The 27,980-nt window shown below is 40.0% G+C and overlaps 4 protein-coding genes across 8 annotated transcripts; 3 read left to right on the top strand and 1 right to left on the bottom strand.

The window, feature by feature from the left end:
- Positions 1-7,320, top strand: ska3 (spindle and kinetochore associated complex subunit 3). 4 transcript variants are annotated; one of them, XM_084420270.1, is made up of 10 exons: positions 1-161; positions 469-606; positions 695-756; positions 840-1,011; positions 1,181-1,613; positions 5,423-5,466; positions 5,914-6,104; positions 6,252-6,446; positions 6,580-6,786; positions 6,899-7,320. In XM_084420270.1, exons 1-10 carry the CDS (start codon positions 89-91, stop codon positions 6,920-6,922), a joined length of 1,539 nt encoding a protein of 512 aa, XP_084276396.1. In that variant the 5' UTR covers positions 1-88; the 3' UTR covers positions 6,923-7,320. The 4 variants fall into 4 exon arrangements, with proteins under 4 accessions (XP_084276396.1, XP_084276397.1, XP_084276398.1 ...); XM_084420271.1 differs by having other exon boundaries at positions 52-216; positions 485-606; XM_084420272.1 differs by having other exon boundaries at positions 88-161; positions 485-606.
- A 138-nt stretch (positions 7,321-7,458) lies between these two features.
- Positions 7,459-8,913, bottom strand: sap18 (Sin3A-associated protein). Its single transcript, XM_084420275.1, has 4 exons — positions 8,739-8,913; positions 8,238-8,347; positions 8,031-8,153; positions 7,459-7,942 (listed from the first exon to the last, which is right to left on the bottom strand). The coding sequence occupies exons 1-4, from the start codon at positions 8,808-8,810 to the stop codon at positions 7,786-7,788; spliced, it is 462 nt and encodes a 153-aa protein (XP_084276401.1). The 5' UTR covers positions 8,811-8,913; the 3' UTR covers positions 7,459-7,785.
- A 56-nt stretch (positions 8,914-8,969) lies between these two features.
- Positions 8,970-11,828, top strand: LOC311297820 (uncharacterized protein). Its single transcript, XM_084420274.1, has 2 exons — positions 8,970-9,244; positions 9,593-11,828. The coding sequence occupies exons 1-2, from the start codon at positions 9,067-9,069 to the stop codon at positions 10,933-10,935; spliced, it is 1,521 nt and encodes a 506-aa protein (XP_084276400.1). The 5' UTR covers positions 8,970-9,066; the 3' UTR covers positions 10,936-11,828.
- A 974-nt stretch (positions 11,829-12,802) lies between these two features.
- Positions 12,803-27,856, top strand: lats2 (large tumor suppressor kinase 2). Of its 2 annotated transcripts, none has more exons than XM_084422434.1 (9): positions 12,803-13,059; positions 15,703-15,928; positions 16,028-16,420; positions 22,160-22,292; positions 22,403-23,940; positions 24,096-24,678; positions 24,796-24,978; positions 25,082-25,188; positions 26,033-27,856. In XM_084422434.1, the coding sequence occupies exons 3-9, from the start codon at positions 16,067-16,069 to the stop codon at positions 26,561-26,563; spliced, it is 3,429 nt and encodes a 1,142-aa protein (XP_084278560.1). In that variant the 5' UTR covers positions 12,803-13,059; positions 15,703-15,928; positions 16,028-16,066; the 3' UTR covers positions 26,564-27,856. The 2 variants fall into 2 exon arrangements, with proteins under 2 accessions (XP_084278560.1, XP_084278559.1); XM_084422433.1 differs by having other exon boundaries at positions 12,833-13,059; positions 15,703-15,944.
- The last annotated feature ends 124 nt before the right edge of the window (positions 27,857-27,980 follow it).

The following is a 27,980-nucleotide window of genomic DNA, read 5'->3' as shown; positions in this document are numbered from 1 at the left end:
TTGGGTTAACTATCTTTTTAACATAATTCGCGTAGCATGACTCTGCAAAACATCACTGGGTGGCAGTAATGAGTCTCATTGTGTTTGGATGTGCGTCAAGTCTAACGAGTCAGTCAAAACGAACCCGGATGTGCCGCGAAATTTGAAACAACAGTTCAGAGGTATTTTATGTTGCTTTCTGGATCTAGTTCATTAAACCACAGTACTTCTGTTAAGGTATTATTCGTTGTCGGTTACCGTGTGTTTCTTAAATGAATGTGTCCAAGACAGTAGCTTCCTTGTGTTTAGTTATTGTGATTAACGTTAACGTTACTTGTTATTGTACACTTTCCACATTAGCCGTACAATCCAAAACTGTTACAGTTTATTGTTTATGCTGAAAATAACTACCGGTATTTTTATGTTAATATTTTAAATATAATACTATTATTATTATTTTTTAATCTTCAATTTTCTTATTATTACTAGTTAATTGTCATTTCAGTTTGACATTAAGCATGAATCCTTCTGAGCGTTTCTTTGCAAAGCTTCGGAAACTGACGGTTTATCTGGAGACTGAAAGCAACAATCTCCTGCAAACGAGTCAGAACCTCAAAGACGACGATGGTAAATTGACAGTAAATGTTTTATAGTTAGTAATAAAATGATCAGGTCATAATTTTGCATCCATTGACCGTTGTCTGTGGTTGTTCAGAGGATGAAGAGAATGGGGCTCAAGCACTGTATCAGCTGCACTCTGAAGTCAGGACACTGAAGGTATGTGTATGCTCACTTATAGTCCATGACTTTAGTGTATTTTTAAATATGGGCTACATTTGTCACAAAATCATATTATGCAGCGGCAAGTTCAAGATCAGGTTGCTACACATGATACAACAAGTACTGAGCTGAGGAGCTTCGTCAGAAGATGCTTGGTGCTGAAGCAGAGGACCACAGAAGACATAGACAGGCTGAAGAAACACTATGAGAAGTATGGCTACAGACCACGAATGGCAAGACAGGGGTGTATAGGTAAATGTTTATCACATCTGAGAATGTTAACATCCAAATGCTGCCTCTGCTTGGATTTTATAGCAATTATCTCTATTTAATGATTAAAATAGTTATTTTGTTTTGTTTTCAGTTTAGGCTTTGCTACAATTCATGTATATGTCAATGGAAATGTTGCTCACTTTTCTAGAGATTAACGGTACAAAAGAGACAAAGGAGCAAGCAGAGGAAGATGCAGCACAAGAAGATGAAGGAATGAGAGAAGGGGTTTGTGAAGATGCTCAGCAGTCAGAGACGCCTGAGCAGATGCCACCACCCGTTGACCAGCTGCGGACACCAAAGCTCTCCGATTTTGGTCTTTCTGCACTTCAATTCCAAAGAGTGCTTGGTGAAGCAGAGCAGTCTCTCAGCGCCGCTCCTGTCCCGGCTGTGGCTCTGTCACCACCACCGTTTGTCATGAACATGCATCCACCGCAGCCAAAGACACCCAAGTGCTCTCTGAGTATGGAGGAAGATGCTCCGACCCCAAGACTCGAGGACTTCGGCATCTCTGAGTATACCATGTGCTGGAACAATGATTTTACCATGGATTTGTTCAACAAGAAACCACCAAAGACCTGCAGGTATGCTGCTTACTGTGTCTGGTTGTGAATGCAAAATCACAAGCATGTTTGTCTTCTGAAAAGACTAAATATGCCACTTGGAAAATGTGCTTCAAATTTTAAAGTCACTAAATTCAGCTTCATGGGTAGATTTAATGCTGTCTAAGTTGAATTTACATCTTTAGGAGCAAGAAAGTTGCTAGGATCTTTATGACATTTTGCACAAAATTTTGGAGTGAAATAATCATTGCAGTGATTGTGTGGGACATAATCTAACAGATCTCTGCCTATTTCTGTGCCAGCTGTTATACATACATTGTAAATACATACAATATAAAAAAAATATACACTGCTCAAAAAAATAAAGGGAACACTTTTTAATCAGAGAATAGCATCAAGTCAGTTAAACTCCTGGGATATTGATCTGGTCAGTTAAGTAACAGAGGGGGTTGGTAATCAGTTTCAACTGCTTTAGTGTTAATGAAATTAACAGCAGGTGCACTAGATGGGCAACAGTGAGACCACCCCCAAAACAGGAATGGTTTTACAGGTGGAGGCCACTGACATTTTTTCCCTGCTCATCTTTTCAGACTGTTTTTCACCAGTTTTGCATTTGGCTAGGGTCAGTGTCACTACTGGTAGCATGAGGCGATACCTGGACCCTACAGATTTTGCGCAGGCAGTCCAGCTCTTTCAGGATGGCTCATCAATACGTGCCATTGCCAGAAGGTTTGCTGTGTCTCCCAGCACAGTCTCAAGAGCATGGAGGAGATTCCAGGAAGACAGACAGCTACTCTAGGAGAGCTGGACAGGGCCGTAGAAGGTCCTTAACCCATCAGCAGGACCGGTATCTGCTCCTTTGTGCGAGGAGGAACATGATGAGCACTGCCAGAACCCTACAAAATGACCTCCAGCAGGCCACTGGTGTGAATGTCTCTGACCAAACAATCAGAAACAGACTTCATGAGGGTGGCCTGAGGGCCCGACGGCCTCTAGTGGGCCCTGTGCTCACTGCCCAGCACCAGGGAGCTCGTTTGGCATTTCCCATTGAACACCAGAATTGGCAGGTCCGCCACTGGTGCCCTGTGGTTTTCACAAATGAGAGCAGGTTCACCCTGAGCACGTGACAGACAGGAAAGGGTCTGGAGAAGCCGTGGAGAATGTTATGCTGCCTGTAACATTGTTCAGCATGACCGGTTTGGTGGTGGGTCAGTGATGGTCTGGGGAGGCATATCCATGGAGGGACGCATAGACCTCTGCAGGCTAGACAATGGCACCCTGACTGCCATTAGGTATCGGGATGAAATCCTTGGATCCATTGTCAGACCCTATGCTGGTGCAGTGGGTCCTGGGTTCCTCCTGGTGCACAACAATGCCCGGCCTCATGTGGCGAGAGCATGCAGGCAGTTCCTGGAGGATGAAGGAATGATACCATTGAAGGGCCACCACGCTCACCTGACCTACATCCAATAGAACACCTCTGGGACATTGTGTTTCGGTCCATCTGACATCATCTGGTTGCACCTCAGACTGTCCAGGAGCTCAGTGATGCGCTGGTCCAGATCTGGGAGGAAATACCCCAGGACACCATCCGTCGTCTCAGTAGGAGCATGTCCCGACGTTGTCAGGCATGCATACAAGCACGTGGGGGCCATACAAACTACTGAGAACCATTTTGAGTTGCTGCAATGAAATTTCAGCAAAATTGACAAGCCTGCTGCATCATTTTTTCACTTAGATTTCCGGGGTGTCTTTGAATTCAATCCTCTGTAGGTTGATTATTTTCATTTCCATCAAACGATGTGGCATCCTTTCGTTCATAACACATTACCCAGTCCATATTAGTATAGATATCCAGCATGATATTTTTCCCCATTGAGATCTGATGTGTTTTCAAAGTGTTCCTTTAATTTTTTTGAGCAGTGTATATTTTGAAAGAAGTCTCTGTAACTATTTTAAGGTTTCCCTGTTACTGTAATTATACATTTAAGTAGTGAGTAATATTAAGCAACTACATGTCCTTACTATAAGGTTAGGATTAGGGTTTGGTTTAGGGTTTTGGTTGGTTTGGTTTTGCATGTAAATATGTATAATTTATAGTTATATTACTATTGTAACTACATGTAACATGTTTAACAAAGTTAAACTGTAAAATGGAAGTGTTACTGAATGCTAACCAAGGCTGCATTTTATTAAAAATACAGTTAAAAATATATAATGTTTAAAAAAACTGTTTTCTATTTCAATATATTTTAAATGTAATTTATTCCTGTGATCAAAGCTGAAATTTCAGCATCATTACTCCAGTCTTTAGTGTCACATGATCATCATTCTAATATGCTGATTTTGTGCTCAAGAAACATTTATTATGCTTAATATTTTTGTGGATTTTTTGAATGCTGAAATGCTGAAAAGAACAGCATATATATATATATACACACACTCACCTAAAGGATTATTAGGAACACCATACTAACACTGTGTTTGACCCCCTTTCACCTTCAGAACTGCCTTAATTCTACGTGGCATTGATTCAACAAGGTGCTGAAAGCATTCTTTAGAAATGTTGGCCCATATTGATAGGATATAGCATCTTGCAGTTGATGGAGATTTGTGGGATGCACATCCAGGGCACGAAGCTCCCGTTCCACCACATCCCAAAGATGCTCTATTGGGTTGAGATCTGGTGACTGTGGGGGCCATTTTTGTACAGTGAACTCATTGTCATGTTCAAGAAACCAATTTGAAATGATTCGAGCTTTGTGACATGGTGCATTATCCTGCTGGAAGTAGCCATCAGAGGATGGGTACATGGTGGTCATAAAGGGATGGACATGGTCAGAAACAATGCTCAGGTAGGCCGTGGCATTTAAACGATGCCCAATTGGCACTAAGGGGCCTAAAGTGTGCCAAGAAAACATCCCCCACACCATTACACCACCACCACCAGCCTGCACAGTGGTAACAAGGCATGATGGATCCATGTTCTCATTCTGTTTACGCCAAATTCTGACTCTACCATCTGAATGTCTCAACAGAAATCGAGACTCATCAGACCAGGCAACATTTTTCCAGTCTTCAACTGTCCAATTTTGGTGAGCTCGTGCAAATTGTAGCCTCTTTTTCCTATTTGTAGTGGAGATGAGTGGTACCCGGTGGGGTCTTCTGCTGTTGTAGCCCATCCGCCTCAAGGTTGTGCGTGTTGTGGCTTCACAAATGCTTTGCTGCATACCTCGGTTGTAACGAGTGGTTATTTCAGTTAAAGTTGCTCTTCTATCAGCTTGAATCAGTCGGCCCATTCTCCTCTGACCTCTAGCATCAACAAGGCATTTTCGCCCACAGGACTGCCGCATACTGGATGTTTTTCCTCTTTCACACCATTCTTTGTAAACCCTAGAAATGGTTGTGCGTGAAAATCCCAGTAACTGAGCAGATTGTGAAATACTCAGACCGGCCCGTCTGGCACCAACAATCATGCCACGTTCAAAATTGCTTAAATCACCTTTCTTTCCCATTCTGACATTCAGTTTGGAGTTCAGGAGATAGTCTTGACCAGGACCACACCCCTAAATGCATTGAAGCAACTGCCATGTGATTGGTTGATTAGATAATTGCATTAATGAGAAATTGAACATGTGTTCCTAATAATCCTTTAGGTGAGTGTATATATATAAATATATAAATATTTTGTAACATAATAAATGTGTTTATTGTAACTTTTGGTCAATTTAATTTGCCTTTGTTGAAAAAGTTGTACTTTTTTTTATCTTACTGCTGCCAAATTTTTAATGGTAGTGCAATAATATTTGTGTGTTTTGTGTCTTTCACAGTGAAAGAACTGTGTCTTCTGTGCCTAACAAAGGTGTCGCCAATGGTAAATCATTTAGACTTTTTGCATGAATATTATTTTTTTGAATATTAAAATTAGTAGGTAACCTATATGGTTGTTTGAATAATTGATTCTTTAACTATTACATTTGGGCCCGGTTTTACAGACAGGGTTTAGATTAAGCCTTAGTTCAATTAGGACATTTAAGTAGCTTTTATAAACGTGCCTTAGAAAAGAAAAACATAATTGGTGTGCATTTTGAGACAAAACAATGGCACTGACATATTTTAAGATATGTCAGTGCAAGTTCATTTAATTTAAGACGGCTCAAACATGCAGACTAGGCTTAAGCCTTGTCTGTGAAACCGGGCATTGGTTTCTGAAATCTTGAATATGTGTTTACTTTTACTAACTGTTTACAAAAGAAGTTGGCTCTTTATATTCGCTCTAATGTTTCTTATTGATTTGCATGTTTGTGTTTAAATATTTCAGAGAGTCTGGAATCCCCAGAGCCTCCTGTGTTTTGCACCCCAGGATTTAAGATTGAGAAGCACCGCATCCCGTCCTCTCCACCACTGAAAGAAAAGAATGATCTCGATTCTCCTCCTCGCCCTAATAACTGTTCTTCCACCCCAGAACTCCCTGCATTTGAGACACCTTTTGTCAGCAAGCTAATAAAAAAGGTGTGATGTGCCCCTTTACTCAATACCTTTGTTACTGATGTGTAAATCTGCCTCAAGAGACTTTTATTACATTAAACCCTGATCACATACAATACCTGTCAAAATGTGTAATGGTTTCACTTATTCACTGCAATTACTGTTTCACAGGACGAAAAGCAGGAAGAAAGCGAGAGGCACAGGGGATCACAGGAGGACAGCTTTCACCTACCAGATCTCTACCAGAACACTAACAGAGCGCCTTCGTTTGACGCTCCAGAGATGCCAAAAATGCTGCGTTACGAGGATGTGGCGATGCCAGAGATCCCGTCCCTGCAGTCACTTTTTGGGAGTTCTCTTGCTTTTGTAAGCAATCATGTTTTAAATATATTTTAATCATTATACCCTAGATTTCATGCTTAACCTTATAAATGTATTGGTTTATAGTTTCATTTATTGAGATGCAGATAATGCTTTCCCTTCCATCAACTATGAACAGAAAAATGCATCTGGTGAAAGTCTCTCTGGGATGAAGATGGGTGCAGGTAATGTGTTAGAGCTGAAGCAAACCCCTGTCCCAAGGCCTGAAGATGGCTTCAGTCAGGATTGGTGCCTTGCAACTCCAAAAGTCAGAGTGAAGTTTCCCACAGAGCCATGCACACCAGAGATGCCAGATATAAGTTCAGTCACTCAGGATATCTTAAAAGTGAGTGACTACAACCTTGTAATGCTGAAATGGCTATTGCAAATTGGACTTTTGTCAAAGAAAACATTTAAAATATGGTTAATTTTTTTTCTTTTTTCTCCCCCTCTTTTAGCTTGTGGCTCAGTGCAAATCTTAAGCGCTCACTACTGGATCTGTGCTGCAGACCTTAAGTCTAAGCTTTCAAAAAGTGGCACGAAGAGGAGAACAGCAGATTGCTTTCATAACACCATGACTCTATTGACTTATTTTTTGATAAGTGCAAAACACTTTTTAAAGGAGGTTTTTAAATAATACTTAATAAAGAGAATTAAAAATGATGGCATTGGTGGTTATTCAAAAGGAACTAACTACATTGGAATGAGTTAACACTTATCAAAGAACTATATAAATAGTTATCCAGGTCCTTATGTACATTTCTGGTAATTGTGCAGAGTAATGTAGTAAGTAACCCTTTCAGTAATGTGGGGAAACAGCTGTAGCACAAATGCCACATTATTATCGGTTTATTACACTATTTCCAGACTAGTTTGCAAATGAGGCAAGATGGACAAAATGCAGAAAACCTAAAACTAACAGGTTAATTCTGAATGTGAAACCAAAGTATTTTGTTCACACAATTAGTTTCTTTTAATTAAAAAAGTCAGTTTATAAATGTTTAGACCAGAGACAATATACTGAAAAAAAAAATTTATTCAACATTTTATGGGAATCATGGTATCAGGGCTAAAACTTAAAAGGTAGACCTTGTATAAAACCCCATGAAAAACGTAAAATATGAAAAAAAAAATCTATATAACTTCCAACCCCCAATATCTACCCAATCCTGCTGCTGAAGATGGACCTTCCTGCAGAGTTTAGTTCTAACTTCACAAACAGATGATCAGAGTCTTGAGGTTCACCTGAAAAGCACAGGCAAGGATTGAACTAAACTCTGTAGGAAGGCAGATTTCTGGAAATTCTCCCTCTGTTTAAATGCAAGCGAGTCTTGTTTCAGGAGGGTCAGTAGGGTCTCATGCGTCCTTGGAGAGGTGGTGCACGGTTCGGCGGAGTGATCGCGATGTCAAGGTAATCTCCAATCTGAAAGCGCTGAGACTGAAGCGTCATGGAGTCATCTGCACCTTTGCGTCCCGAAACCGTATTGCCAATCTCTTTAACCCTACAACAAAAGCCAGCCAGGTTACTCAAGTCACAATTACAAATCTAAACCGACCAAGCTACATATAATGCCCCTGTATATACAATACCTGTAGATTTGTCGTTTAGGGTCTGGGTAAACAATGGCAAACCCAAAATGTGTGCCTTTCTTTCTAGCTTCTGGATAGACTTCCTTCACCAGGCTTGTCAGTTCTTTCAAAGTAGCATCCATCCTGTGACCCATGCAGATACAATTCTGAATCATACGGTTTATTTAATTAAAAAATGAATAAATAAAGTTTTATAATAAGACCTACCAGGTGTAAATCTGAAGCTCACTAGATGGTACATTCCCCCGGGCAAACTCGTCCATGCGATGGTGCCTTCCATTGTTGGTGGTGAACACTCTCAGGAGAAGTGGGCATGTCTGTGGGACAACAGACACATGCAGAAATAAATAACAGACTCCACCGAAACACAATCAACAGACGAGTATGTGCATTTATTCAATATTGACAACAATATTTATGTCTTAAATTCCGTGATTGTAGTACAGATGGAGTAAAATGCGTTTGTGTCACATCTTTAGTTAATGTTATATAAGTTACTTAATATTTACATTTTTATTAAATGCTATACACATTATTAAGGTAAGATTTGTAGTATACTATGGTGCAACTAGACATTTCAGTATCATATAATATGCTATATACGTCAATTTTTACTAGTTAAATTTACAAATTAGCTTAGCATGCAAGACGCGTCGTTTGTACACGAATTTTTGCGCAACTGACAAACAGAAGCAACGAAAAACTAACCTTTTCTCTGTCCACTGGCTTTTCTGGCTCTTTTTTGATTTCTTCTTGTGTAACCCTCGATTCTACTGCCATTTTAATCCAATTTCTTTGGAAAATCACCGATGAATCGCTGTTCACAACGCCTGTTGGTAATGAGCGATCGCGGCGCAGTAGGATGATATCACCACAGCAGTGACTGGGAACACCAATCACAGCCAACCGATGACAACCAGCGAAATGACGACACACTCGCGTCGTCTACGCAACTCCCACCGCCATTTTGGGAGTCAGATTGTAAATATTACTAGTGACGAAAAGCAAATACGTCCACAAATTCGGTGGCCTTAATATGGTTCACACGTGCGTAGTGGCCGGGTGTCGAAACAGGAGGACTCCTGGGACCACATTATCCTTCTACAGGTTTCCACGGGACCCGGAGCGGAAGCAGCGCTGGATCGCTGCTGTGAATCGTGAAGGGTGGGTGCCAAACGAGGGCAGTAGACTCTGCAGCACTCACTTCATTTCAGGTATGTTAAATAGGATGTGATGGATATTGTATTGTTTATTTATTTTTTTGCAGGGATAATGCACATCGCTGGGGCGAATGTAGATATTTCTGGTAGTGGGGGAATGTTTTTGTTTTTGCAACGCCAATGTATGATGTAGATAGAGGGGCATCATGTTAACTTTACCATTTTGATACACTTTGGGGTTAGGGTTAAATGAAAAATGTGCACTATGTTTCTTAGGCTTTAACCCTCTGGCATACCCCACTTAGGAATCAGAACAGAAATGCTTTGTTCTAGGTATAATGCACTAGTCTAGGTTTGCAATATGATTATAGAAAATAAATGTATTTGTTGTTCCATTTACAGGAAAACAAGTGAAAAATCCTCGATCCCCAGACTATGTTCCTTCGGTTTTCACTTCAGCGCCACTGTCGCCAAATACGAAAGAAGCAAGTGCCTGTGAAATGTATGATAAACAAGAGGCACAAGTGGAGGCAGCCAATGCTTTGCTCTTCCTGCAAGGACAAGGGCGTTTCTTGGAGGATCATGGCCAGATGAGAAGTCAAGACGAGCCAGAGAGTATTTCCTCTTCACTAAGTAGTTGTGATGAAGAGGATGATAAGACTGAAGATGGCATAGAAGAAGAAATCTCACTGACAAGTGTAAACCAAAGAGGAAGTCCAGTGCAAAGCATTCCCTCTGAATATGAGTCCAGTCTTGAGGCTCTTAAGAAAGAGAATATGGAGCTGAGGGAATCGATAGAAAAGATGTCTCTCACTGAGGCGTCCTTCAAAAATGATCCAGAAAAGGTTCGGTTTTATACAGGATTGCCAAACTACTTTGTGTTCGAGACGGTGATGTTGCTTCTCGTGCCACACATGAAAGGGGACAAAAATGCGAAACTCTCAAAATTCCAACAACTGCTTTTGACTCTCATGCGACTCAGGCTTGATCTTAGAAACCAAGACTTGGCCTATCGGTTTGGGGTCAAGGTTGCCACAGTGACCAAGACTGTCCATCGGATTATTAATATAATGTTCACCACCCTCGTGCCCACTGCTGTTTTTTGGCCATCTAGAGTAGAGCTCAGAAAAAACCTACCTGCAGCTTTGCGTTGCACATACCCAGACTGTGCAGTGATCATTGACTGCTTTAGGGTGTCTCTGGAAAAAGCTATCTGTGTGGATGTAAACCAAGAGGTTGCGTCTACAGCATCATTGACTGTCCCAGCTCAGTCCACGGTGAATGAGCTTAAATATGTGATAGGTGTTGCTCCTCAGGGTGTGGTCACGTTTGTCTCGAGGGGATCGCCGGGTCACGTCAGCGACAAGCATTTAGTCGAGGGTTCTGGCCTTCTCTGTAAGCTCCTGCCCGGTGATGTTGTTCTGGCCGAGCATGACTTTGACATTGGGGGCTTGGTAGGGGCGTGCAAAGCCGAACTCAAAATCACTAGTTGCAGTTACAATGAAAATAGTCAGAGTGGAGAAGATTTTTCACTGGTGGGTGCTCTTTCAGATAAAATGAATGTTCATAGGCATGTTGGGAATGTCATAGACATGGTCAAAAGAAGATATTGTATGTTGACCGGACCTGTGGAGAGTCCCTTTACAGTCATAGAACGCACTTCCAATGTGAGCACTTTTGATAAGATAGTGCAGGTTGCTTGTGCCTTGAATAATCTGTGTATTTCTGCTGCACCCCTGGAATGATTGCTCATGTTCGCCACACTTTTTGCAAGAGCGACTTTTACCTGTACAATGGCTGAATGCACCTTTATTGTTTCCCCATTTTTACAGACGAGAATAGATTTTCTGCTGTTAAAAGAGGGATGAGAACATTTATGCAACCTAAGGACCAGTTTATACCAAACATATTCATCAGGCACTGTTCACTGGACAATTTTCTCTCTAGTCTTGAGCTAACTTTTGGTTTGATAGAGACATTCCATACATAGCTTAACTTTAAGTTGCTATTGTTGTGAGTGGAGCTTGTATGCTGAGAATGTAAAATATTCAAGGCACAGAAGAAGGCGTTTCAGTCGGAGACAGTTATAGTCATGTGTATTGTGACATCAGCTGCCCTTAGTTCCAGTGCCTTTGTTCATGTGAGGCCTATACCATTTTTTTTTGCTTCTGATATACACTATATTTTTGCATTAATCCAGCAGTACTTTGTTCTTTCCTTCTGATGATGCCTTGTCATTCTACCATGTAATGTGATTATGTAAGTACCACATTATTACAGTTTAGTTGTTAGCATTGCTATATGATCATTGTTTTAAATCAATTCTAATAACATTTAGAATTATATATTCACTCTGAATATATACAGTTGCACATGTTTCAGTACTGTACCCTGGCTATCTCTTAACTGTGTGTGTGTGTGTGTGTGTGTGTGTCTCTCTCTCTGTCTCTGTGGGTGTGTGTTCCATTTATCTATGTTATGTTATGGTTTGTGAAGACAATACTTGTTGAATATTCCATTTTACTTATACATTCTATGTGTAAAGTTCACCAACACAATTGTAATCATCAAAATGAAGCATCCTGTTGTATAACATGTATGAAAATGTCTCCATAAAATTTTGAGTATTTGTAATTGGAACTGGTATTTTGTTACTCTTCAAGGCATAGTTAACCCAAAATTGAAAATTCTGTCATCATTTACACAAAGAATTTATTTCCTCTGCTGAACACAAAACAATATATTTTGAAAAATGTTGGTAACCAAACAGTTGATGGGCCCCATAGTATTTGTTTTTGGGGGTGAACTATCCTTTTCCGTGTCTTTATTCTCATGAATTTCTAATTTATTACACAAAAACAACAAGATAGGCTACAGATATTTTTTTTTCTTCTTCTAATTTTGCAGTACTTTTTAGGTAATTGACATGAAATTGTCCTGTGTTGTGACATTCTATACAAAAAAAAAAATAAAAAAAATTATATATATATATTCTGATCATACTCTGAATATATATATAAATCATACTTCGTTGGGACAAATTATATATATATATATATATATATATATATATATATATAATTTGTCCCAACAGAGTATGATTTAAAATAAACAAAAAGGTGTAAAAGAAAAGCGGTTTACCAGTAATATGTCATCATATATACGTGTTTTCTTATATATTCATTTAGATTTTAGCTGAAAATCTTGACGTTGAAGAAATGTATGTGCCATAGTGTGTCAGCTATACAGTTCCTGTTTCACAATCATTCATCAGAACATGTCAAAACCATGGTCAAAACTTATAAGCAGAGTGTTTTGTCTGTCTGTCTTTTTGTTTGTTGTGCTTGGTTTAATTATGTGTGATTTCCTTTAGGATTTGAGATTAGACCAATTAAAGGACAATTCAGGAGCCAGTAAAGAACACGAGAACAAGAATATTTCATAAAAACATCATTAATAATTACCAGCATGAGTTAATGTCTATGCGAACAACGCATGTCTAGCACATATATCGGCCAATATTTTCCCATTCCAATGATTTTATCTGCTTCTAGTGTACATCAGATCAGAATCTCAACGTTGTAAATGTAGGAAGCCCCGCCCAGGGTATGTGGAGTGCTGACGTGCATGGCCGCCTCACGTGACTCCTCTGGAATGTTAACAATGCAGTAAGTGTCCAACTTTGTACTGCATTCTAATTCTGCCGTGAGTGGCGAGAAAATGGAGGACAATCCCATGATTTTTCCTGTGTGCTTTTTGTGAGAGGACATCGAAAGACGATCCTTTGGCAACAAAACACCAGACCTATAATCTACAACTTTACTGAAGTTTAAATCAGTTCCTTGGATTAAGGTACCACTTATCACATGGTGAGTCGCTCAAAACTTTATTATTTTTTCAAAACGTTGGGCATAGTTTTCAGGAATTTCAATATTCGATATGCGGCCGCAAATCCTTTGTAAGTTTAGGAAGGGAGTTGTATTGCCCATTTAAAGTGAACAGCACATTCTCCCTGTGTTGGAATGCGGACTTGCTCCAGCGGATCTGCGTTCCTCTCTCTCTCGCTCCAGTCCCTCAAAGCGCTGGAACCTCTAGGCCCCATAACTCTATTCTATAAGTTACTTTGTGTCTATGAAAGCATTTTGAATAGTCGCTGTTTGTTAATACAATGAGAAAAATGTGAGATTATGTAGTTTACGTAAAACATTTTTACAGCAGGCATGGCACGGCAGACAAATGATAAAACTGAAACTTAACGTAAATATAACTTTTACTGATAATACAGCTCAATACATTATAGTTATGTTAAAATCTAATGAAATTTACCGTTGCCTGCAGTTAATATTGTATTTTTACTCGTGCGTAACAAACCATTCCTACTTTCCGTTTTTTTTTTTTTTTTTATGTGTCGCGCGCAGTCAGATGTTTAACTGTTACCCAAAGTCAGATGTTTTAGCTATACCAAGATGATGTACTACAACGGTCCGATTGCATTACACATTGATTGTTTTGAAATTTTATAATTCACTCCACCCACAAAAGTATTCTGTTTTTGCGCATAAGTTGTGCGATGATGACATGTGCTGGGATCTGCGCTTGTTGTTTTGTCTGCTTTGTGTTAAAATTGCTAAATTTAAGCTACAACTGTGGCAAATATAAGGCGTTATAGCGGGGGCCAAAATGTACAGAGAGGAGCCAAATTAATATAATGTCAGTATGATTCTTCATGAGACTTTATACTTTCTAATTTGTTGGGAAGACAGTTTGACAAATCTCAAGTATACAATAAAAATGTTTAGTTTTTTATTGAATTCTACCACAAATAAATAAAAGGCCCATTATCATAAAATGCTATGTTTAAAACAGTTTTGTATTGGACAGTTACCGTGGATATGTATAGGATGTGCTCTCATAATTTGTTTACATTGCTTAAAAATATGTGGATTGATTGCTTGTTACTTATATTTATATAGGCAATATAGCACATGATACAGCATTGTGTGGTTAACATGATCTTTTTACAAATACTTTAGTTAATATGCATAAGCAAAATTTTCATAAAGTAAGAACATTAACCTCCATGATTTATGGATCAAGCTATAAAAACGGAATGGCCTCCAGTTCCCATTATTATTATTATTATTTATTTTATATATTTTTTTCCAGAACAGGGGCATTGAAAAGGCCAATCAGATTTTATCTGGGACTCTGAGGCCCCTCTAGCTATAATAATCAAGCAAAAGTATGAAGTTGTAATGATTTGAAGAATATAAAGCTAGACAGACAATGGTAACGAATCAATATAAATTGTTGGGCATCGTGTATGTCCCATGGATGCCCATGGAGTTATTGGTAACTAAATTGTGTAAGGTTGAAACCACTAGTGTCTTACAATGAAAGACACTATTAAATATTATTTAACTCTTGCTGAGGAACATTGCTGGAGAACTGTGCATGCATGATTGTGCTAGTTGTACATGGATTGTGGATTATTGCTGCAGTGCATTTATGGACAATTGCCAGCTATGGACATTGTATCCCATTAATGAGCTGCATCAATCCAACTGCAGATGTAGTAGTAGCATAATAATGGCTTGTGTAATGAATACGAGTCTGTAAATGTTTTTGTTTTTTCTTTGATTATCGCTGAAGTGTACTTGGATTAGTTTTTGAATCTAGTGGTACACATTTAGCTGTTGTTACTTGTGGAATGGAAGGCATAGAAAATATTGTGTTGGACGCCTTGACAATAATGGGAATTAGACTATTGTTCTAGACTGGGCGATGCATTTTCAGTATTGAGCTCCAGCATTCCCGAAATATGTTTGTCCTAAAAGTCCATATCCTCCTTTCACCAGAACACACACAAAAAAAAAAAATCAGATTTAATGATGTAAAACGTTTGGAATTTGAACACCCCATAAAATATATTGACAAGATCCATTTTCTCTCCTGTTGTGAATATGAGTTTTGAGCGGGATATCGAAGGCATTGCTTACGAAAAGTCACAGTTACGAACCATGATTAGTAGTTCAAAAGAACAACATTTATTTGAAATATATATTTTTTGTAACATAATAAATGTTTTTACTGTCATGCATCCTGAATAAAAGTATGAATTTCTTACAAAAAATACTTTTCTGACCCAAACTTTTCAACGGTAGTGTATGTTCCACAAAATATGTTGTAGATGTTGTTAGTGTTTGTGTTGTGTAGTAGGCTAGTTGTTATTTGATTTTATATCTAAAATAGCCTAAGCGTTTGCCCTTTGACTTTACACATAATTCTATAGCAATAGATTGCTTTTCATGTGAGCAAAGGAACATGCTGCTCTTTCTCTGACTGCATGTTCTGCTTCAAGAGAGTAACAGTACAATTATATCAAGTTGATCTACATGTGTTTAAATCTATGACAGAGGTGCTAATGTCCGATCAGACAGGTATTTGTCATACAGGGCCTTGGACGTGCCTGGACCGCACCCTGACCCTTCTGTCTAACACTGTCTCCACAGGCAAAGATGCATTCCAGACTGGGATGGAACAAGCACTCAGATGGAATAACCCCTCACATGTCTTGGGAGGAGGGGGAGTGTGAGCCCTGAAAGGGGTGCTGGGATGTGAGTAGGCCAGCATCCAGCACGAGCCAGAGCCAAAGAGGCAGCATCAACAAAGACGAGCGACAACAGGAATCCTAATCTTCACTTGCATCTATCCCACTGCAGCCTGTTATCTATTCAGGTCAGGCTGAGCCTGGGTGTGTACAGTTGTGTGTCTTATTGTATGATTGCACTACTGTTGTGAGTGAATAACTGACTGAATCTTTCTGCCTTCTCCAAGTGTGAAGAGTTTGTGTGAGAGTGCAGGCCACGTTCACTCATGAGGCCTAAGACCTTCCCTGCCGCCCCATATGTGGGCAACACGCGCCAGCGGCTGCAGGAGATCAAGGAGGGACTGAAACAACCAGCAAAGCTGGTGAGCCAGGCGCTTCATGGAGGGAGCGCTCGAGGGGAGGGGGGCAGAGGTGGCGACTCTAAGGGCAAAGACCAAGCTGGTAGGCAACAACAGCTCCGGCAGCCCCAGAAGTTCAACAACTATCAAAACGCCCTGCGAGAGATCCGCAAGTCTCTGATGCCCTTTGCCAATGAGTCGGGTCCAGGATCCAGCTCAGGCCACCCTGGTGAAGTCAACAGACAGATGCTTCAGGATCTCGTCAACGCTGGTTGTGATCAGGTAAGGAATGTCTTTGTTGGATATATGTGTGTGTGTGTGTGTGGTTCAATAATTTTAATAATAACAATAATAATAAAATATAAATATTTGTTTTATATTAATAGTCATTATTTGTATAGTCTGTATACACAAAAAAAAAAAATATATAGATATATAAAATACATATATAAAAATGTGTATATATATATACATATAAATAAAAATAGATTTATATTTATGTTTATATTGTAGCGTGGTCAGCAAATCTTGGTTTACTTGTAATGTTGGTGATGGTGACCAGGGGATAAAAAATATGAATATTTTACTGAGCATAAACTTCATGGATTCAGAAATGTTTCTGAAAATCCTTTTAGCTTGAGCAATTATCATTGTTGAAGCAAGTATAGGGCTTTAAGTTTGAACATTGTACAGTGGAGATTCAGTGCAGTCTATCCAGTCTTTGCTAATTTGTTACATTATATTAAAGTGTTATGTTGAAATGGCAGTTTTCATAACTTATTTGGTATTTTAGTTTTTCTTTTTCTTAAAGAGCTCAGTGGAACATCTCTGCCCCAATGAAAGTGACAGAACCCAAGTCAGCTATTCCTCACCTTTAACACTCAAAAATACAAACATTTATACATGCATTGTGTTTTATTTACGTATTAACCAATATCATTGTTAGTTGATCATAGTCCAGTTAATGCATAACTACTATACTAGAATATACTACTGTAGTATTGTTTTAGCATGTTGTTTAAGTGTATTTGTGTTACTGTGCAATAGTGGTTGTTGTGCAATCGGTACTTAGTTAAATGTGTTACATGTGTTCTGGTCCTTGTACTGAAATCTAGTGGCTGAATATTAAAGGGACATATTTTATTTATGAAAATAAAAGCCAATTAAAAATATGATAATAGTATATATATTATTAAAATAATTGAAGAAATAAAGTCATAGGTTTAGAACGACATGAGGAGGAGTAAATGATGATTTTTGGATGGTTATTTGGGCTGTCCAAAATAAATTGTGACCCCTTATAGGTATTCTATTACTAAATCTGATTTCTTATGCAACATTTTCATAATTTACAGAATACAGATATATAAGAGGTTTAGTGGCCTTTTTTGTTAGTAGCCTGTTCATTTGTGTCAGGCTTGTAGAAGACCAACGGTCCTGTAGTGTAAAACTAAATATGTTTCGTGTGCTTTTGATTTAGGCTCTCTAATACAACCCCCTTGTCAGATCATTAATGAATATGTGTTGGGGCTTTGCAACTAATGTTCAAACACAGGTCTGAGAGCGGCCCTGTGATTGCATTAGGCATTTGAGGAATGCTGTGCTCAAGCCCATGCACAACACCACGGAGAAATCCACCACGGCCCAGTGGAATTACGAGGCCTAGCTGAAGGGAGCCGAGCTGCCTTTATGACATGGCTAAATAGAGACTGGAATGGGGCTTTTTTAGGTCTCTGGAAGCTGAAACATGCTATCAGATGAAGTATAGTATGGAGTCAGACTCTATTTGGATCACGTTCGTAACGGTTTTATCTTTTGCTGTTAGTCCTGATGATTTAATATTTTAATATTTAATATGATTGAATATTTTTGCATATTCAAACAGACACACACACTCACACACACACATATATATATATATATATATATGTATATGTATTTATGTATGTATATATATGACTCCATATGGATGGATCTCATCAGAATAGCCATTTTTGGGTTACAGCACTCCCGTTGAAGACCACTGCTTTAAACAAATTTGTTCTCACAAGATAGAGAGGCTAATATTTCACAGGCTTTTGTGAATTTCACAATCAGTAGGTTGATTGTCTTTGCCCTGCATTTATGGGACAGTATGTTCAACATTAGTACACTCAGAGGAAGTGCTCAGTTCAGTTGTAGATGGGTGGTACAGTTTCCCCAGCAGAAATGACAGACAGTATGCTGGGATGGACAGACACTCTGACTACGTCCTTTGCATGTTTTTGTCTTGACGTGTGGGTTAAAGTTTTCTTTTTTAGTTGATACAAAAACATGAAATTTGTGTTTTGTGGCTCAGTCTGTCTGACTTTGTCTCCCCGTATTCAGATTTAGCATAGCCAAAAGTCCATTGGAGTGTTGTTCCTGAGTCGTACACCACATGCACCTAGACCTCCCATAAGACCTGGGCATACATTTCATTTTTTTAGTAATAGTCATTATTGTGAAATGACTCAGCCGTGGTGTGTGACATGGTATTTTTAGTTCTCCTTCATCCTCTGACTAGGGCCTGTGTTTCTCTTCTGACCAGCCGTACATTCCAGGAAGGTAAATGGCCGCCGCTGGCCCTTCCTTGGGCTTCTTTAGTTTGATCATTATCATTGGTTTTCACCTCACAAATTACACAGGCTGACGGTTACATAACAAACCCTGAAGGAGGAAATGTTTTGGTTGGGGAATGAAAGGAGGTGGGAGGGCATAGGAAGAAGATGAGTATGACATGTGTTGTGGATTTGTGGTTTCGAGCTTAGGATATGAAGAGCTGCCTGCATACATCATGCATGTGATGTTTGTGTACTTGTGGAATATACACAATATGTTAAATGTGTAGTGCTGTGTTGGCATATCATGTTTGCACATGATCTAAATGTTTATATTAGCCTTCCCTCACAACCCAGTATTTCCAGGGTCTCAAACCACAACTGGTCAGCATTTTTGCACTAAAGTCAAACACCATTCGACTTACGTTATGTGAAATTTCTGAGTGGAACAGGATATTTAACAAGGGAAGAGCTATGTTTTATTCTTCAACACTTGATTGGATCATTAAAGTGGGTGTTATCAAAAATGACCCAAGTGTTTGGTAGGATGGCAATGAAAAGTAAGAGGGATTGGGGAATTGTTGCATTTTTATAAAAGATTACAAAGGCAATTTTTTTTTTCATTATTTATCATTATTTATTATTTTTTAAATATTATGCATCAATGAATTGTTCTCAATAAGACCAAGAACAATGTTTATTAAGAAAGTTAATAGTGCCAATTTTTTTTCATGTTGATCTTTTAAGTTTACTCACTTTTAAGTATAGTTTAAAGCAGTTTCCTTTTGTATACAAGGTGTACTACCGTTCAAAATGTTAGTCAGTAAGATTTTTAAAATAAATTATTTTATCGAGGATGCATTAAATTGATCAAAACTGAAAGTAAAAACTTACATTCTTACAAAAGATTTCTATTTTAAATGAATGCTTTTTAAAATAATTTGATCAAAGAATTGTGGAAAAACTGATCAAATATTGAGCAGCACAACTGTTTTCAACATTAATAAATATAAGAAATGTTCCTTTATTTCTTTCAAAAACATAAAAATAAAAATAAACTTTCCAACCCCAAACTTTTGAGCATTACTGTATATATTTCATCAGTTCATGCATACACTAGAATGGTCTTGCCGTTGCTAGCGCCATGCTCTTCTGTTTTATCTGCTGTTTGAGCTATTTTATTACAGTATGGATAATGTTCCACCTCTCCATCTGCTGATGATGATATCCATCCGGTCCTATATCTCATCCGGAGTCCTCCATATGGCTTTCATTTTCATGTTCATTGGTGGAATGTGTTTTAGAATTTGGGTCAAAGTGGAAGCTCTTAAAAATGAAGAGTGAACAGCATTGGAATATAGTTATGTCACTTTAGTCATGAAGAATACTTGGTACTTACCAACACCGCAGTCAGAAATTGAATGTCTAGTATAGCAGAGGCTTGTGGTCATGACAGGGGTGTAAATATATTTTGGATCCAATGCTAAATGCACATGGGAACAGAATGATCTCAAAAATAAAGAGGAGAAGAGAAGGGACAATTTAAAGAAAGACTGAAGCATAGATTTCCACATAGCTGGAATTCTTGCTTCCTGGCTCATGGAATGTCCTGAACATCTGTCGCCATGACAGTGGAGGTCAGGCCTGACCTAAGGCCAAACCAGACCCAGCCCTTCCTGAAACCAGACTGAAGTTCATGTTAGATTGTTGTGTTTGCGTGTGTCTTTTAAAAAGAGAGAGTGGCGCCTTTAAATCACTAAGGGGGGACGAGAAGGCACACCCTTAGAGCGGACAGAGATGGAATGCAACCGAAAGCCCTGCCACTTCTGAGAGCAGCGATCACAGACAGACAGCGCATGTTTGGAGTATTTCTTGTGTTTTGTACAGTACTGATAGTGCAGGACATTTGTGAAAAAGCATTTAGACAAACTGATGGCAATACACAATACACAAACTCTAAATTACTCTGAGAATGTGTGTGGATGTGTCACTGCATAATGAGTTTGCCCACGGTTTGTATGGCTTTATGCCCATTCTATTTTTTTTTATTACTCTTTCTTCTGTCAGTGCCATCTAACCGAAACCCCACAGAATGGACAAAATGGTCTTTATTACTCTAACTTTGTCATAGTTACATTTACTGTTTTTTGAATGCATAGTGGACAAAAAGCACAAGTATGTGCTGAATTAGGCACTTATTCCTTTTTTTTTCTTTTTTCCATGGCATGCTTTGTGTAGTATCATGTTTGAACACCAGAGGCAGTATAACATGGCTTGCTGTGCTGCTGTAGAATTTGGTTTGGGCAGAATGTCTTCTGAATGAGGTCATATGCCATTCAAGGGGATTTCCTCATATAGGTGTGGGTCTCTGCTCACAGAAGACTGTACATGTCTGAGTTGTTTTATTTTGGTTCGCTGCGGCTTCGCACAATGCGACAAGGAAAACTTAAGATTAATATGAAGGTCTCTACAGATTAATAGAGTTGTTGTATAGTGGGTAATCATGATTAGAGATTGAGAATAACTATTTTTCCTTTAAAACATTTTTTTGTCTCTATTATAATAAAAATAATAATAATAATTAATTTATATAAAACAATTTTTTTCTTTGAAATTAGTATAACTATAAACAATGCATGTGCCAATCTCCAGTCATAGTGTACTTGTGGCCTTGCACAGGAAGGAGCTTGTGCATAATTTGCAGAGGAAGCAGCTGCAGGGAATGTTATTTTAACCATTATTTGCAGTGTCGAAGCATGGGTTGGTTTATATTTACATACATGTTCATGTGTACATATGTACACAAATATGTGTTTATCTAAATAACTGAGGTGCATGGAGGTCATTTTCCATAACCAGTACAAATTCTAAAACTGTACAAGCGACCAAAATGTACACTACTCAACAGAAAGGATGCTAATGTGACTCCCCAAGAATGTAAGCTAAATTAAACATTACCTTTACATAACGAAAGTCTGACTTGGACTAAAAAATAGGTTTTTTTAATTATATTATTTTGCCTCTGATACAAAAGTTATACATTTCTCTAGTTCACACTGGTGCAGCAAACAAATATTTTTAAGTAGCGGATGTTAAAGAAGGAAATCAGGCCCTTCTGCTTGCTCTACATCTGACCTGGAAATATTTGGCTCAACAAATAGGTCAGAATTTATGGCCATAGCAGCTTTTCACTTCTCTTGAAGATATTTTATTTTGCTGATATAGGCTGTAATTCACAGAATTAATCCAAATTAAGATCTTTGTTTACAACAGAGAGTGCTATGTTTTCCAAGTAGTATTGGATCATCTCAAAAGTATCTATTTAAAAACCTTACATAAATGTAGAAGTTGTCACTGGTGCATAATCAGAGGAAATGCATTGTGGAAAAAATGCATGCGTTGCCTATGATCTGATAGTTCTCTGCTTGAATTTCTGAAACAGGATATGGCTGTACGTGCCCTAAAACAGACTGGCAGTCGTAATATTGAGGCAGCGTTGGAATACATTAGCAAAATGGGTTACCTGGACCCTCATAATGAACAGATTGTACGTGTCATCAAACAGACTTCCCCAGGTATGTGCACACTTTTAAAAACTATATATTTATATTTATATATATATTTATATTTTATGAATGATTCACTGTCCATAAGTGCAAAGTGAACCTTTTATAATTCCCTTCAGGAAAAAGTGGCATGCCAAATATGATGGATCACAGGACGGCAATGGAAGGCACTGGGGATGGTGTAATGCCCCCTTATCACCAAATGGGAGCACCACTGTATGAGGGAGCTAGTTATGGGGCTGAGGGTGAGATAGCTCGTGCATACATGGGTGGACCACCTGTTATGAACTACATGGCACCGCCTGCCAACACTTCACAGGGTCCTACCATGGGAAACCCAATGGGTCGTCCCGCAAGTATGGGTGCCTACTCTACAAGCTTGGCTCCTCAGACTAACACTGGGAACCCTATGTACACCCCTGGTCCAGCCCAGCAAAAAGGATACCCTGGTGGAATAGACCAGGCCATGATGGGCTACAGTGTGCCTGGACCACCCATGCAAATTCAGCCTCAGCCCTCGGGAGGCCCTGGCCCTCATTATGACTACAGGCCTCATATGATGGAGGCCTCCAGCTATGGGGTCAAACGAAGTGCTTCCTTCCAGAATAAGATGCCCCCACTTACACCTGAAAACTATGTTAATATGCCAAGCAAAGGAGCAATGGGCCAAAACTCTGGTGGCTACGCCCCCAACTTATATCTGCCATCACATTCACACCCACGCCAAGCCAGCCCCACCTCACACCAGGTTCACTTGATGCAACGCCCCCCTGGTGTTGCCCCTGGAGCTATGGGTGGCGAGTTCTCTGATGTTCCTCAAGGCCTCCTCACCCCTTCTAGGGCCAGTCTGAACCTTGACCTGTATGAGCATCACTGGCCAGGAGCCCAAGGTCCTGAGGGGACTCCTCCAGCCAGACAGCCACAGGGGCCTTTTAGAGGGGAGGTACGTGTCCCCAGTAGGACCAATTCTTTCAACAACCACCAAAAGGTGACTGTGAGGCAGGCATTGCCTCCTACAGCTAGTGTTGCCGGCAAGCCGGAGGCATCATTGGGACCACCTAACACAATAACGGCAGTGACCTCTCCACCAATCCAGCCACCTGTTAAGAGTATACGGGTCATGAGGCCTGAGCCGAAGACAGCTGTGGGACCATGCCACCCGGGCTGGCTGAGTGCACAAGCCCAGGATGCTCAAGAGTCTCATGGATACATGCCAGATGAGACGTTTACCCTGGAGCCCAATCAAGAGCATCGCTGCCCGCCTCCACCTTATCCCAAAACACTGCTCCTGCCTGGATCTGGACCTGGAGCTGAGCCTGCATCCCTGGAGACTGGAGCCATGGGTGGACTTCAAGATGTCAGTGCTACAAGTAGGACTGTCCAAAGTGCCTCAGTTGGAAAGAAGGAGGAACCTGTCTCCAAAGACAAAGTGAAGACTAGCAAAGGAGAGAAGGCTGTGAAGGATAAGAAGCAGATCCAAACCTCACCTGTGCCTGTGCGAAAGAATGCCCGTGATGAAGAGAAGAGAGAGTCGCGCATTAAGAGTTATTCTCCCTTTGCCTTCAAGTTCTATATGGAGCAGCATGTGGAGAACGTGATGAAGACCTACCAGCAGAAACTCAACCGCAGAATGCAGCTGGAGCAAGAGATGTCCAAGGTGAGCAGTGCTGGAACTTCATTAACCACAAAGCACACTGTTCAATGATTTGCACTTCAAACAATTGCTATTAATTCTTTGAGTGTTCACTATTGAGTGTAAATGTTATTGTTGTCAAATCAAATCATCCTCTTCTATATCTTCCTCTCCTCCAGGCTGGCCTTTCAGAGGCAGAGCAGGAACAGATGAGAAAGATGCTTTACCAGAAGGAATCCAATTACAACCGACTACGACGTGCCAAGATGGACAAATCGATGTTTGTCAAAATCAAGACACTTGGCATTGGGGCCTTTGGTGAGGTGTGTCTTACACGTAAAGTGGACACTGGGGCACTGTATGCCATGAAGACTCTAAGAAAGAAAGATGTTCTGAACCGAAACCAAGTAGCCCATGTGAAAGCAGAAAGGGATATCTTGGCAGAGGCAGACAATGAGTGGGTAGTCAGGTTGTACTACTCATTTCAGGACAGAGATAGCCTGTACTTTGTCATGGATTACATTCCTGGAGGAGATATGATGAGCTTGCTGATTCGTATGGGGGTTTTTCCAGAGCCCTTGGCCAGGTTTTATGTTGCAGAATTGACATTGGCCATCGAAAGTGTGCATAAGATGGGCTTCATCCACAGAGATATCAAGCCGGACAACATCCTCATTGACCTGGATGGACACATTAAACTGACTGATTTTGGTCTGTGTACTGGGTTCCGTTGGACACACAACTCAAAGTATTACCAAAAAGGTAAGGGACATGAAGACAAGGTGATGCTCATAGGTTTAAAAACGTGGCCTAAATACTTTTGCAGTGTTTTATCTAATCTTATTAATTGGTTGTTTTCTCTCTGCACTGCTTGAATAGGGAACCATATCCGGCAGGATAGTATGGAGCCAAGTGACTTTTGGGATGATGTGTCTAACTGCCGTTGTGGTGACCGGCTGATGACTTTGGAACAGCGGGCAACTCGACAACACCAGCGTTGTCTAGCACATTCTCTGGTTGGCACTCCTAACTACATTGCCCCTGAGGTACTTCTGCGCAAAGGTAAGACCTTGCACATGATCAACCGGAAGTACAAGCAAGTTAACAGGAAGTGCTTGTGTTTATAGATCTCTTCTCCTGTTATGATACTTTTTTTCTTGTGCAGGATACACACAGCTATGTGACTGGTGGAGTGTGGGAGTAATCCTGTTTGAGATGCTGGTTGGCCAGCCACCCTTCCTTGCTCCAACCCCAACGGAGACACAACTTAAGGTGAGAGCTCTATATGCATCTTCTTAGGTTCCTTAGGGTTGATGTAAACCATGGATGTCCAATCCTGCTCCTAGAAGGGCCAATGTTCTACAGCAGTGGTTTCCAAACCTGTCCTGGAGTACCCCCAACACTGCACGGTTTCTTTGTCTCCCTAATCAAACAGACCTGATTCAACTCATCAGCTCGTGAGGGTTTAGGGTTTAGTCCTGCCCCAACACACTTGCCTGGAAATTTCTAGTAATCCTGAAAACCTTAATTAGCTGGTTCAGATGTGTTTAATTGAAGTTGGAGCTGAACTCTGCAAGATGGTGGCCCTGGAGAAGGATTGGTCACCCCTGATGTAAACAGACAAGACATATTGGCTGCGTCTGAAATTGCATACTCTCTTGAGTAGGTACTTATTTTGAATAAGTACTTACTTCATGACCGCTAAAAAAGTATGTTCTATATCAATGAATGTGTGTAGTATGAATGTAACCTGGACGTACTACATTCTCCATGTTGTCAATATCATGTAACCTACCAGCGTCAGTTACGTCGCTTCACTGCCATTCACAAATCCTCTCCAGTGGCCTCATGGGATAGTAAAGTGTCCGTCGTATGCACACTTTAGAATCTCGCTGGAAGAAGTAGGTCACCGTGTACTTTTCTCCTACTCTTTTATGAGTGCTGTGAATTCTGACATACTTCTTTTGACACACTGTTTTTCGCCTACTATATAGTAGGGAAGTATGCGGTTTCAGATGCAGCCAAGGTCTTTGGTGAAGTTATAAATGTTTGAGATTTATGGAATGGTGACATTTGGGAAGAAGTGTTGCTAATGTTTATGTCATCACTTCCACAGGTGATAAACTGGGAGAACACTTTGCAGGTGCCCCCACAAGTAAAGCTGAGCCCCGAGGCAGTTGACATCATTGGTCGGCTCTGCTGCTCAGCTGAAGAGCGTCTAGGAGGTAATGGAGCTGGAGAGATAAAGGCTCACCCATTCTTTTCCGAGATGGATTTCTCCAGCAATCTTCGCACACAACCTGCTCCATATCGACCGAAGATTGCCCACCCCATGGATACATCCAACTTTGATCCTGTGGAAGAGGAGGGGGGTCCAGGGGCCTGGAGTGACAGTGGAGACAGCACCCGCACATGGGACACCCTCTGTTCTCCTCACGGCAAACACCCTGAGCATGCCTTCTACGAGTTTACTTTTCGCAGGTTTTTTGATGATAATGGTTGTCCATTCCGTTATCCCAAGCCCCCAGAAGCTACACAAGACCTGTCCAGCAGTAGTGTGTCTTGTAGCCTGAAGCCTGAGTTGGAGGAGGAAGAAATTCATGAAGAGGAAGAGCAAGGGGAAGGATGTGAGCCAGTTTATGTGTGAGAATGTCAGATCAGGTGTTCATGCTGCTCTGCCTTTACCCATAGAGGACCTTGTCAGTTAACACGCTGCATCTTCCACACTTCCTTTCAACCCTAATTTTTCTTCAGGGTTTTTTGTACATGTTAAGTGCATGGAAGAACATCAGAAATGGAGTGCAGAAAGTTCCATGTGAAATGCGTTTATTCCTCTCAAACCATTATGCAGTATCCTTTGCCTGTTACAAATGACTGAAGCTCTGACCAGGGACCAAGGAAATACACAAGCTATGCAGCTTAATTCATGGGGACGTTGGTTGGACTGATAAATTTGGCTACTCTCCTATGAGAGCACAAAAACAGAGATGTGTTGCTGCTGCTTTGTGGTTTTTACTCTCATGGTTAGTGTGGTCTGTCTCAACTATGCCCCATTCCTTAATTCCACAGGGGGAAAATTTCCCAGTCTTACATCATATGTTAACACTTCCTCTCTCAGCCTGGTGAGATGCTAACATAGCCATTCCGAACACCAGAGAGGTCATGGTGAGGGATCAGGAGAGAGCTGGGCTTGGGATGGTGGCTTTGTGCTCAGGCTGCGATAAGGAGATGTGCCGAGAGCAGACAGAAATATTACAATTCCCCTCCATAGCGCAATCCCACAAAAATATAAATGCAACATGAAAATGCTCTGTCACAACTATTGGTTTTTACTCATAACACCAAACTGACTTCATATTCAGAAATATTTTCTGAAGTATGGAAGCCAGATTTTCATATGTGGGATCTTGTAATCTCAGTCATTTTCACATAATTTGTCTAAAACAAAAATAATTAAGTTTTAGAAGATTTTGTGGCGCCACCAAGTGGTTCAAAGTGACACTGTAAACAATCATGCATATTCTTCTGAAGATCTCAGTCCTAGATTATAGTCTGACAGTATTAGGTCACTTCATGCAAAGTCTGTCCAAAAGATCATGCAGTATTTTGCAGTTAATACACTTATCACAGCTTTTTTGTAAATAGTATACAGTTATCTTTTTTTATGTTTCATGCCTTATCAGGAGAATCTGTGCTCTCAGACGTGATGCAATATTGAGACAAAATGTTATGTAAAGCCGTACAGCCAGCACTTCAAGGACATGCTTCATCTTAACACTGCCATTATTGTTGAAAATTTTATAGAAACATCTTTTAAATGTTTAAACAACCTATTACTTTAGAGCTGAATCCTGATGTCATACATAATGTGTGGTAATAACACAAAATATGCCATAAAAGTTGCAATATGGAAAATTAAGAGTTAAATTCACTATTGACTCTTAAACTAAGAAAAAAATAAGTTTTATCCTAAAACCCTGCTTTTTACGTGCTTGCCAGTAATATGCATAGTAACATTTATTCATTCGAAATAAATGCTGCACAGAACGTTGCGGTATTCACAA

The sequence above is a fragment of the Rutilus rutilus genome, assembly GCF_951802725.1.
Source record: "Rutilus rutilus genome assembly, chromosome: 10".
Lineage (NCBI taxonomy): Eukaryota > Metazoa > Chordata > Actinopteri > Cypriniformes > Leuciscidae > Rutilus > Rutilus rutilus.
This window is presented reverse-complemented; position numbering and strand designations above follow the sequence as displayed.

Bases quoted from the DNA above. Each gene is read 5' to 3' on its own strand.
- ska3 (XM_084420270.1), top strand. From the start codon at position 89: ATGTGCGTCAAGTCTAACGAGTCAGTCAAAACGAACCCGGATGTGCCG. The intron at 607-694 runs GTAAATTGACAG...GTGGTTGTTCAG, and splicing joins GAACCTCAAAGACGACGATG to AGGATGAAGAGAATGGGGCT. The intron at 1,614-5,422 runs GTATGCTGCTTA...TGTCTTTCACAG, and splicing joins AAACCACCAAAGACCTGCAG to TGAAAGAACTGTGTCTTCTG.
- sap18 (XM_084420275.1), bottom strand. From the start codon at position 8,810: ATGGCAGTAGAATCGAGGGTTACACAAGAAGAAATCAAAAAAGAGCCA. The intron at 8,348-8,738 runs GTTAGTTTTTCG...GTTGTCCCACAG, and splicing joins AGCCAGTGGACAGAGAAAAG to ACATGCCCACTTCTCCTGAG. The intron at 8,154-8,237 runs GTAGGTCTTATT...CATGGGTCACAG, and splicing joins GAGCTTCAGATTTACACCTG to GATGGATGCTACTTTGAAAG.
- LOC311297820 (XM_084420274.1), top strand. From the start codon at position 9,067: ATGGTTCACACGTGCGTAGTGGCCGGGTGTCGAAACAGGAGGACTCCT. The intron at 9,245-9,592 runs GTATGTTAAATA...TTCCATTTACAG, and splicing joins CAGCACTCACTTCATTTCAG to GAAAACAAGTGAAAAATCCT.
- lats2 (XM_084422434.1), top strand. From the start codon at position 16,067: ATGAGGCCTAAGACCTTCCCTGCCGCCCCATATGTGGGCAACACGCGC. The intron at 16,421-22,159 runs GTAAGGAATGTC...TTTCTGAAACAG, and splicing joins TCAACGCTGGTTGTGATCAG to GATATGGCTGTACGTGCCCT. The intron at 24,979-25,081 runs GTAAGACCTTGC...TTTCTTGTGCAG, and splicing joins TGAGGTACTTCTGCGCAAAG to GATACACACAGCTATGTGAC.